The 11922-nt window shown below is 58.9% G+C and overlaps 1 protein-coding gene across 1 annotated transcript in view; it reads right to left on the reverse strand.

Annotated features, from left to right (window-relative positions):
• GSE1 (Gse1 coiled-coil protein) overlaps positions 1–3342 on the reverse strand; it is an 85738-nt gene extending 82396 nt beyond the window's left edge. Inside the window, exon 1 of the mRNA XM_031614941.2 lies at positions 1408–3342. Within this exon, the coding sequence (XP_031470801.2) occupies positions 1408–3342 (1935 nt within the window). The remainder of the gene's footprint in view (positions 1–1407) is intronic.
• Positions 3343–11922: the final 8580 nt, after the last annotated feature.

Here is an 11922-nt window from a genome sequence, read left to right on the forward strand (position 1 = left end):
GGGGCTTGGGCTGGTGGGGAGAAAGGCTCACATGTCTGCATCCCCACAATGGAGTGCTCAGAAATGCCATATCCCAGCACGCAGAGGTGTGGGCCACCAGCAGCTGGGGATGCGCAGATCTCATTCCCAGCTGCTGGTGCGTCACCCCTGGGTCAGCACGGCGGGATGCTCCCTGCATCCCAGCCCCCTCAGCACCACCAGATGCCAATGAGGCAGGGGATGGACAGACAGACAGATCTGTGAGCACGTGGGGAGTGACCCAAGCATCCTTTTTCCATTGAGCCCTGTGCACGTGGCGCGTTGCGTCAGCTGCAAGCAGCATCCTGAGAAGGCGAGATGCAATGAATCACCCTCACTCCATGAGGGACCCGCATGGATGGCAGCCAGGCAGAATGGGGAAACCACCCAAAATCAAAGGATCCCAGGGGATTCCCTTCACTGGTGCCTCTCCTACACCGTGGCTTCCCAAATGGCACCACCGGGCACCAAACTGAGAGCCCACGGCTTGCAGAAATGGTCTCTGTGATCGGGCTGGGGAGGCTGGAGAGAAAAGGAGTGCTGTGTGGGGAGGGCTGTTTTGCATTTCTAAAGAAAATGCCAGCGCTTCGAAGAGCCGCGGGGTTCTGGCTACAAACCCAGCGAAAGGCTTTGAAAACTCATTTGAGGATTTGGGATGGTGGTGTCTCACAGCGCCCGGGCTGGGGCCTGCTTTGCAGACACAGAGCAGCCGCTCTCCAGGAGCTGTGCACCCGCAAGCTGGAAATTTGGGGCTAAAAGCAGGAGTTTCCCCATCCCACGAGAAGGAACGCAAACTTGGTGGAAGGAAACCTTTGCTCTCCCGTGCAACTTCCCAGGCGCTGCCCTGCAGCACCCTGCATAACCCCGCGCTGCACATCAGCCTCCCAGCTGCAGGAAGGGCTCGGGTTGCTGCGGGAGGAAACCCTTTGATTGGGGCTCCCTATAAAACCGGAGACAACGTGGGAAGTTTCCTCGGCGGCGTGTTCCTTCCATCTCCAGAGGATGCGGAGAGCATGGGCAGCCCTAGAGCAGCTCTGGTTATCCGTGGCTGCAAGAGGTCCACGCTCAGGATTTCCTTGGTTCTGGCCACTTTGGATGCCAAACAAGCCCACCTCCCTCGTACAGGGCTGCAAAGACCCGGTGCCAACACCTCAGAGAGATGGCTCTGTGCAAGGCCTGGTTGGAAGGATTTTTCTTGGGATCCTCGTGGAAGGATATTTATCCGCTCCCTGTTGGCTTGACAGCTCCAAAAGCTCATTGCTAAAGGCACCCATTCATTAGCACTGCCCCAACCGGGCCGAACCCAAAAGGACAGCATCCATCTATGTCACCTGCTGGCTGCCAGCACTGTCACAGCATGGGGAGCAAAGGGGACTGGGGATGCCTTACCTTGGGGACGATAGCCGGGGGTGGCACGGCCAGCAGCTCCGGGGGGGCCACGCTTTTGCCAGCCAGGACCACGGCCCCGCACTCTGCACACGCGCCGATGGTCAGCTGCTTGCCATCATCCACCAGCAGGCTGTTGGCCACGCGGAGGGTGTAGAGGAAGACAGGCAGCCTGGCGACCTGCACCGCTTTTAATCCAAGGCATCGCTTCTTCTCCTGGCGGCAGAAGAAGCAGACGAAGGTCTCCACTTTATACTGGCGGGACCAGGCGCTGCTGGGGTGCTGGGAGTTCCTGCCCTCGTGCTGCAGCCACTGGCCCAGCAGGTCGTGGTAGCACAGCACACACGTGGCTACCAGCCCTGTCGAGTCGGCTGGCCGTGCCCGTGGGGCTGGCGGGTAGACGGTGAGGAAGGGAAAGAACGGTTCCTTCTCTCCAAATCTCCCCGGCGGGTTGACGTTGAGCTGGAACTCCCTGCCGGCTCCCAGCTCGGCCCCGCAGATGTAGCACACCGAGGTGGGACCCCCTGGTTTGCCGATGGGGTGACCTGGCTCTGAGGCAGAGAACACCTGGTGGTACCTCCCCAGGAAGCTCTGCACCGAGCTGATGAGCTCCTCGTTGTGGCATGCACGGTACATGGCCCACAGGTCCTGCAGGACCCCATAGCACTTGCGGCAGCTGCTCACCTCCCAGTGCTTGTTCAGCCCCTTGGCTCCAGGCGGGCACGGCAGGAGGCTGAGGAAGGGGAAGTGCATGGTGCTCTTGGCGTTCCCGTTGGTGATTTTGGCCGCCACCGGCCTCGCCTCTTTGCCACACTCCTCCCCACACAGATAACACGCCTCGGGCACCGGGGGGACACCGGCTCCATCCTCTTTGAGTCCCCTTGGGCGGCCCTTGGGCATGGCGTTGGCGTTGAGGGGCACCACGTAGAGCCGCTGCAGCACAGGCACGTTGGCCAGCTCGAAGCTCTGCCACTGCTGCATGAGCGAGGAGAAGCAGCAGGGGCACACGAGGGTGCTGCCGGCGGGAGAGAGGGGCTGGGCGCCCGGCGGGGGGCTGTGCAGCCAAAGGAATGGGAAAAAAGGAGCCGGCGAGCTCTTCTCCTGCTTCTGCACGTGGACGCGGTGCTGCCCGCCGGGCGCCAAAGAGCTGCCGCAGATGTAGCAGGCGGTGCCCGGCACCCAAGCGGCCCGCTCGCCGCCTTCCTCCTCCTCCTCGCCTTCCTCCTCCTCGCTGGTGATGTTGATCTCGCTGTCCGACGAGCAGCACGCCGCCCCCCGCTTGATCCCCGCTGCCACCGGGGGGGCCCTGAGCGCGCCACCCGCCCCCTCGGGCTCCGAGAGGGGTTCGGCGTCGGACAGCTCGGATAGCTCGGAGCCGGCCGCCGGCCCTTCGTCCTCCTCCTCCTCTTCCTCCTCCTCCTCCTCCTCCTCCTCGCGGCGGCAAGGCGGCGTGCCGGGGTCCCAGCCCGGAGCCCCCCGCCGCAGCCCGCTGCCCCCCGCCGCCGCCGCCGCCGCCGCCGCCGCTTCGCACTGGTGGGGCCGCTTGAGCCAATACATGCGCTTCTCCACGGGCGTGCGGCTGCGCTCGAAGGAGTCCCACTGCTCTCCCAGGAAACAGCGGCAGACGGCGCAGACCAAAGCGCAACCCTCCGCCGAGACGGCGCGGGCTCCGGGCGCCGGCTCTTGGTGCTGGAGGAACGGAAAGAAGGGCCGGTGGTCGCGGGGGGGCCTCACTTGGAGCTTCAGCTCTTTGCCGCGGCTGATGCCGCCGCCGCAGATGAAGCAGCAGAGCGGCGCCGACGGGGGTTGCGGAGCCCCGGGGCCGCCCGCAGCCGCCGCCGCGCCGCCCTCGCCGGCCGCCAGCGCGGCCATCAGCCGCTGTTTGCGGGAGAGCGGCGCCGCCGCCGCCGCCGCCGCCCCCGGCCCCGCCGCGCTCATCGCCGCCCCCGGCTCATCCCGCGGCTCCGCCGGACACGCAGGCTCGGGGGGCGGGTTTGAGGAGCTCCCCCCCCTTCGCCTCCCTCCGGGCCGCGCCCGCCCTCCTCCTGGGTTGGAAAAGGGGTGGAAGGAAAAAAAAAAAAAGTGGTTGGGGGGGTGGGGGGGTTGGAGGGGGTAAAGGGGAGAGGGGATAAAGGAGAAAGAAATAAAAAGGGGGGAGGGGGCGGGGAAAGAAAAAAAAAAAGAGGAAGAAGGAAAAAGGGGGAAAGGGGGAAAAGGGGGGGCGAAAAAAGGGAAAGGGGAAAAAGGGAAATAAAAGGGAAAAAAGGGAAAAAGGAAGGAGGATAAAAGGGGGGAAGGAAAAAGGGAAAAGGGGGAGAAGGGAGAAAAAGGAAAATGAAAAAGGAAAGGGAAGGGGGAGGAAAAAAAGAGAGAAGGAAAAGGGGAAAAGGAAAAGGGAGAGAAAAGAGGAAAAGAAAAAAAAATGAAGAAATGAGGGGAGAAGGTAAAAAAAAAAGAAAATAAAGGAAAAAAGAGAAAGAGGGGAAGAAAAAAGGTGAAAGGGCAAAAAAGAAAAGAAATAGGGGAAAAAATGAGGAAAAAGAGGAAAAGAGAAAAGGGGGAAAGGGAGGTGAGAAGGGGAAAAAAAAAAAAAAAGAAAGAAGGGGGGAGGGAAAAAAAAAAAACCAAAAAACAAAACACGGAATAAAAAGTTCGCTGCGAAAGTTTGGGTGCCGCTGCGAAGCGCGGAGGAAGGGCGGCTGCGAACCGCCTCCCGGCACCGCCGCACCGCCCTCCCCTCCCCGGCGCCCCCGACCCGGCCCCGCCCGCACCGCCGCCCCCACCGCGACCTTCCAGCTTGGGGGGGTTGAGGGGGGCACGAGCAGAACCCACCGAGAGCCGTGGGGGATTCATGAGCTGCCCCACACCCCTCTCCATCCTTCTTCACCCACCCCCTCTGTACGCGCTTTGTGTCCCCACCCCCCTCCCGTGGCGGCACGGAGCGCGGAGACACCGCGACACCGTCCCTGTCCTTCGCAGCGCCGCGCACCAGACATTAACTCTGCGCCCCGACCGAGTCCCAACCCCAGTAATTTATTTCGCATTTAAAAGTCCTGCTGCTGTTCCAGTTCAATACCAGATTCTATTTCCCGCTTGGCCCTAAAATGCTGCATCGCTTTGCCGCTCGCTGGTAAATAGCTGATGTGTTCTCAGCCGGAGCTGGCCGCGTTTCAGCGACGCATGCAATAATCCCGGTATATCCTTACCTGCCTTACAGCCCGCGATAAGATTTAGTGCTTGTAAAGCACTTTGCTGTCCTTGGACAACAGGCACCGCGGAAGCTCAAAGTGTACCGGGGTCCGGCCGCAGTGAAACCTGCCTTATTAATCACCCCAGCACACCCAGCGTGGGTCACCCCATAAAAAAGATATATGAATGGCAGCGGGGCTGTCTGCAAGCAGCACTGAGTGAGAGTTTGTGGCAAGTCACCCTGATGTCCCCATCGCTGTCCTTGCAGGGCACCGTGCCTGTCTTCACTGTGCAGGATTGGACCCCGAGTGAGGCACAGTGATTGCAGCACGGTGACACAGCGCTGTGATTGCAGCGGGGTTAAGGGACCGGCGCTGCTGGGACATGCAGGACTGCTGTCTGCAGTCACCCGTGGGATCACCCCATCACCCTGCAGTAGGGACTGCACCCTGCTGGGTTGGGCCGACCCTTGATGTCACCTCCTGCCCGGTCACTGGCCGTGAGATCAAACAGATTGTGTGACATCAGCTGGAGAGCGGGCAGGGGGCACGAAGGGCTCTTTGGGGACCGGCATCCAGTTTCCACACAGATGGCTCCGGCAATAAAGCCGTGTGGCTGGGGGGGGGGGAGGTGACACACCAGGAGGAGAACACGATACCTTGGGAGAGCTGGCTCGGAGCGGCTTTTTTCAGGGTTTTCCAGAAGACAGCGGGGCCTCGTTGTATTTTATTTATTTATAGGCCTGATGTTGCGGCTGCTCTATGCGGTGAGGGCGTCGGGAGCGCGGCGCGTGGCGGGGCGGGCATGATTAGAATGCTCTTTAAAGGTCTCCCAGCATCGCCCCTTCTCCCTGCCAGCACTGCTGTCTCCACGCAGTGATTTCACGATGAGACCCAATAGGATGCGACCCCAACCCAGGGAAAGCCCCCCCACCAGCAGGAGCACCCCAAGAAGCGACACTGCAGGGAAAGACTTCACCCATCTCTGCAGCCTCTCCCCCTGCTGTCCTCAGGGATCACAACCCCAGGGCTGCCCCCAAAGCCCCACTGCCCCCCCAGGAGCCGTGCGTGGGGCCGACAGATGCTGTCCCGCCTGCGCTGCAGATGGGCAAGGAAACAACACGCTGAATTCAAGCACCAGAGCGCAGCGGGGCCGGAGCCTCTCTTTGTCCCCATGGTCACTCCAGGGGTGACATGAGCCCCCAGCCCCCCCGTGGCCCCGTATCCCACTAGCACGTAGCCTGGGAGCAGCTTCCTGGGGCCTTGGCTGCACGCGGCCGGAGCAGCTCATTTATCATCCACCGCCGCCTCAGCCCTGCGGTTGCTGTTTTTTTGCAACAGAGAAGCTGGGAGGGAGAGAGAATTTCTCAAGTCGGCCTCGGCAAGAACTGAAAACATATGCCCTGGCGGCAAGCGCGTCCCCCGGGGCGAGCAGGGATGGAGGAGAGGCTGGCGCAGGATTTTCCATCGCTGCTCCCTTGGAGGCAGGGAGTGTTCCAGCAGAGCCTGCCTTTTCAGGCTATCCCAGGGCCAGGAAGGGTGACAGTGAGGTCTGCTGCTCTATAACACCTTCAGCAGCTCCGCATCCCCACGCACATCCTAGTGGGATGGGTGGCCTCCGCGTGGCCTCTGCGTGGCTGGGTTGCATCAGGGCTGGGAGAGAGCATGAGTTGTGCAAGGTGCTGTGCAAACAGCCCTCGAGGGCCGGGTGGTTTGCAGCAAGCCAAGGCTGGCTGTGCTGGGACCACCCATGTCCCCGCCATATCTACATCCCATCCTCATCCTCATCCCCAACCTCATCCTTGTCACCAGCCCCACATCTGTCGCTATCCCCAGCCCCAACCATGCCCATCCCTGTCCCCACCCCACCCCAGGCTGCTCCCGGTGCTGCCCGCTTCCAGCACACCCTCACAACCAGGCACGTGCTGCAGATCCCTGTCCCCAGGACCCGGAGGTTAATATGGAAATTACCAACCACTTATTCCTTCCAGCTGTTGCTGTGAGTCATCAAGTGCCTTAAAGAGCATTTCAAACAACACAGTGCCTTCGAGACAGCGTGACTGCTCCCCCAACTCCCCCCAAACCCCCCCCCCCAGATAATCCTCCACGGGGTCTGGGGTCTGAAAAGGGGATATGTTTCCAAAGAGGCTATTCTCTAATTGGGAGGCAGCAGCAGAGCTGGGAAGAGCCCTATTGTGCAAAGGGAGCAAAGGAAAGGGTCAGGGGAAAATGAACCAGCAGCTCTGAACGCATAAATCCAACCGCATAGAGCCATTCCCATGGGGGAAACTGAGGCATGCAGGCTCCAGCCTGAGTGTCATCGTGTCACCTGCCCAGGTCACAGCTGGCAGCACGGCCTCAGTGGGATGCTGGGCCATTGGCCTGGGGTTCAGTGACCTTGAACTCTGTGCTCAACAGCTGTGTTTTTCTCTCTGCTGGCTCTTTTTTTTTTTTTTTTTTTTTTTAAGGCTGATCTATGCACTTATTTTCAGCAGGAAAAGACAGAGCAGCCTCACGGAAATGTGTATGCATTATATATGTGTATCTATGCTTCATCGGCTGCTTTAACTTCTATGTGATTTTTTGGACTTCAGAGACTTGTTCAGTGGGTCTTTTTGCTGGGAAATCCCCATTGGGTCCTCCCCTGCTCACGAGCTATCCGTGCAGCCTTGCAGGTGACTCAGGGATGCTCCCAGGCAGGTGCACGATGCAAGCAGGAGCATCAGAAAGAAAAAGGGCAAAGAAACCCCCCCAGCCTGAGAGTAGCAGCTCTGAGCTGCTCCGCACCACAGAGCACTGAGAAATCACTGCTCCACTCTCAGCCCCTGCATGCATTCCCATCAGCATCCCCCTGCAGCACTGCGTGGTGCCATGGGGAGCTGCTGCCCCAGCACAAGGGCTGGGTTGGCTTTATTTGAAAAATTATTATTATTTTTTAAGAGGGTTGTTTTCCTTTTTTTTTTTTTTTTTTTTTTTTTTTCCCCTCTTCCAGAACGAGCTGCTCTGCAAATGCCAAGTGCTGATGCCAAAGGGCCGGGTCAACAAAGAAGAATGACTGTGGCTGTTAGAGGCTGCTATTAAAAGAGGGTGGAGAGGAGAGAGGGAGAAGGGGGGGGGAAAAGGAAAGGCACAGTGTGTTGGCACAAATAGCAACGGTACAAACCCTGGAGTGCCATGCAGGGCCACAGGGCACTGTGTGGGACTGGCACCAAAATTCTGCAGCTTGCATCCCACAGCAGCCAGCAGCACTGGGGCTGTGTGCCCATCCTGGTGCCTTGCAACCATCCTTGCCACCAGCTGTGTGCCCGGCCCTGTAGTGTGAGCTCCAGGCTATTTCCAGCAGGGCCAGGCCATGGGATGTGCAGAAGGCTCACATGATGCTGAAGATGCAATGGGAAGACACAGGCTCTGGTTTCAGCTTTCTATTCCCGGCCCGTTATTCACCAGTGGAAGATGCCATCTGTCTGCCCCTCCCCAGCACCCACGGGGTGATGGGGACAGATTCAGTGGAGCAGCACTGACACTCCTCTATATGTATCCTCACCAGATCCCAGCACGTGTTTTCCCAGGGGGAGCAGAGACTTTTCAGCCCACTCCTCCTGACTGCTCATTGTTTGCTGCCCCGACCCCAGCTGCGTCCTGTCTTCATCATCCAGGACCCCAAAAGCCAGCAGAGCTCGCAGCCCCTGCCCATCCTAACACCCCCCCCCCCATGTGCCTCCACCACCCACAGGGAGCAGGGGCCAGGCCGGGGAGCGTGGGATGGGACAGCATCAGATGCATGGGAAGGATACAAAGAGGCTGAACGCTCCTCCAAAATTCAGATAGAAAGAATGTTTGAGGTTAATACAATGGTTTATTGGTTTCTGGCTTGCAGTTCTCTAGCTTGCGACTTTCAGAGTGCACCTCCTGAGCCCTGGGTTTGCTCCTATATCATCCTGCTTTTCACAGCTGATCCTTCTGTGTTCCCACTTTGGATCCATCCACCCGACTGCGAAAAACAAACTTTGGTGAAAAGGAATAGAGATGTTCTCACAGAAATCGGCATTTCCCGATGGAAAACCATTCCATCAGCAAAACGCCGAGCTGCTCCGGTTACTGCCTGGTCATGGCAATGAGGCAATGCAGCTGGGAAAGGAATTACAGGAGCTGAGAGCTGCGCCGTGGCCCTGCAGCAATGGAGTGCACTGCTCGGGGTCCCCACAGCTGCTGCACCCACTCGTGGGTTCCCAATGTCCCCAAACACAGCGCCGTCCCATTGAGGCGCATGGGGAAACTGAGGCACAGGGCCATGAGCTCAAACCACCCAAATGCCCTCGACCACCAAGCTCCTCCCTTCCCTTTTCTGAATGCTTCTCTTGCTGTGTTCCTCTCAAAGGCGTTGCCAACCCGACCGCTGCCTCTTCCCAGCCACATGCAGGTCTCCAGCAGGGATGTGTGCTGTGATTCAGGGGCACTGGGGACACTCTGAACCTTCATGTTGTCAACTTGGGGACAAATCACGCCCTCTGCCTCCTTTTTGCTGCTAAATGGGGCCGTCCCAAGGGATTCTGCATCCTGACCCCTTGTGCCAATATGTTCCATCCCAGCAACTTCATATGAAATTGGGGAGCAGAGCTGGGGGACCCCTCCCCGACCTCTCTGCATTCCTCCCCACTTCCTGCACTAAATCACAACGTGAATTAAAAGCAAGCTTATCTTAAAGGATTTTTAATACATATATATATTAAAAAATACAGCTTCATCGGAAAGGCTTTTATTTTTGGGGGGGTGGAAGGGGGGAGGAAGGTTTATGCCTCCCCGGAGACCTCTCCAATAAAACGCGCTCTGGCTCTGCGAGCGTCTGACTGCAAATCAGGTTCCAGCCGTTCCCTTCCTGTGCCGACCTGCTGGAGTCTGCTGTTATTCTTGGCAGGGTGCCCCGAAGGAAGAAAAATCCCCCCCCCCCCCAAGCTCCGAGAGAGCGGCTGGGAAATGCTGATGACATGACACCTTCCAGCATTCCTCAAGGTCAAGAGGGGAGGGAGGGAAACGAAAGGGGAGAGGGCTTGGTTGTGTTGTTAGTGTGGGTTGTTGCTTCACTCAGGCATTTCCCTTTGATGCTCGCTCCTTGTTGCGCTGGATGTTGCATGCACCAAGGGGAAGGGGGAGGTGGTTGGGGCATCCCGTTCTGCAGGGCCCTATGCCTCCTGTTGGAGCATCACTGCTGGGGGAGCACCTCTTGCATTGCTCAGCTTTCAGCCCCCATTGCATTGCTGGCATACAGACACCCGACAACCCCAGCGACATCACAGCGTGATTTCTTATTTCAAACCAAGCTGAAGGCACATCTGATGCTCAGACCTGGGTGATTCCTCAGAGCTGGAGGATGCATGGAACATCGCAGCTCATCCACAAGCATCTCTGCACGCCGCGATCCTTTTTGCCAGCGCACAACAGAGAGACAATTGCAGCAGCTCCTGCAGAGTCAGGGCCCCAGACTCAATGCAGTGCTGTGTTTATAAATAGGGAAATACGGTGCTTACTGGCAGAGCAGTTCCTCCCGACGCGGCCCCGCTGAGCTCTGAGTGCTGTTTATTGCTGGCGGAGCCGCGCTCCTGCTGTGCGTGCCATTGCCCTGCAGCACTGACACCCAAAGTTGGTACCCGAGAGCTGCAGCCAGCTGATAGGGAAACGCAGCGTCCTCCAGGGTCCCCCAGCAAACAGGACTTGGCACCTCTCTCCTTGAGATCCAGCAAATCTCTTCTAATCCCCACTCTTCCAGCTGCCAAATCCTCCTCCTCCTCCCTCTGGCCAAGGTGCAGAGCTCTCGGAGGCGAGCAGCACGCAGCCATTAATCCTCACCACGGGCTGTCACCTCCGTGCTGCAGCCACTGAGGGAGCAGAGGGTGAGCAGCCACAGCCATGGGAAACAACGCACCCCTCTGGGTTGAGGTGATGCCCCAGCCCTGGGCTGATGCTGAGCAGATGTTCCTGGTTTTGTCCCCAGCATTGGATGGCTTTTATTCACCTTCTTTTCCCAAAGACGTTGGAAGGAAGAGCAGATGTGCATGCTAGCTTGGGACAGGGTGACATCTCCACCCCTTTGGGAGTCACCGCGCATCGCCCATAGGATCCCAGTGCCTCCTTTGCACCACGCTTTTAGTCCAAGGTGGGATGAATGATGCTGAGTGAGAGCGAGCAGTAGGAATCGATGCTCCCATCTCTTTGCCAGCCCCCCCTTAATGCCATAGGAACTGCCTCCCAAGGGCATTGCCATGGTGTTGACTTGGGCAGGAGCAGCAGGGGGGTGTCCCCAACATCCCCGAGGGCTGCAGGTTCCCTGGAACCGGTGCGCAGCCGCATCCTGCTCTGCTGCAGGAAATCCTGGAAGGCCGCCTTACAATGCAGCGCTTCCTGTCCCCAAAGGACCGCCAAGCACGGGAAAGGCAGCATGGGGCTGACGGCACCGGGCAGCCCAGGGGAACACATTGCTGCCCCACAGCACCTCACACTCCAGCCCACCTGGGGCCCGCTTCCAGGCTTTGTATGATTAAAAAAAAAAAAAAAACCCAAACAAGAAATAAATACAATAGGAGCATCGGTTGGGTGTCCCCAAGGACGCAGAGGAGGGGCACAGCTGCAGCAACGCTATTGCAGGGGATGCTCCCTGCATGCCCCCACCCAGCTGGGCACCTTTCACCCCCAGTGACACCCCACCCACATGGCCAAGGGTGTCACCGTGCTGTCCCAGCTGCTGCCATCCGGGTCACGTCCCCGCGTGGCGGTGCCGGGGCTCCCGCTGCTGCTTGTTTTGCAGCAGGGCGGCTGCAGGGCCAGCTGGCTGCCGCCGGGCTGGAACAGCGTGGCCTATTTTAAACTTGCTTGCACAAGGAGTCAGCAGCTCCAGCTCGGATTTTTTCCGCACTTTATTTGTCCAAGAGCTCTGCGGGGAGGGGAGGAGGAGGGGGGAGCAGCTCCCGCTTGCTCTGCAGCCAGCAGCTCACCTGCGCCAGCGGTGGTCCGGCTGCCGGCAGAGATGGTGATGATGCTGCGTGCAATGAGCCAGCTGCTCGTTGCAGCGTGCATGGAGAGGGGGGGGTTCCAAATCCAGTTCTGGGCGAGCATCCGAGCAAGCATCCTGCTTTCCAAAGGCAGCATGGAGCTGAGAGCACGAGCATGCCAAGGGCGCACGGTGTAGCAGCATGGATGAGAAGACCCCACCAGAGAACCAGAAGCCGTGCGCGAGTGAAATCCCACCCAGTTTAACCACCCTTCCCCCCCCCTTCCCCCCTGATTTGCTATTCCCCCCTCCCACCACATCCTCTCTATCCTTCTCAGAATGGCCACA

This window comes from Phasianus colchicus, chromosome 13, assembly GCF_987193195.1.
Source record: "Phasianus colchicus chromosome 13, bPhaCol1.hap1.1, whole genome shotgun sequence".
Taxonomy (NCBI): Eukaryota; Metazoa; Chordata; class Aves; order Galliformes; family Phasianidae; genus Phasianus; species Phasianus colchicus.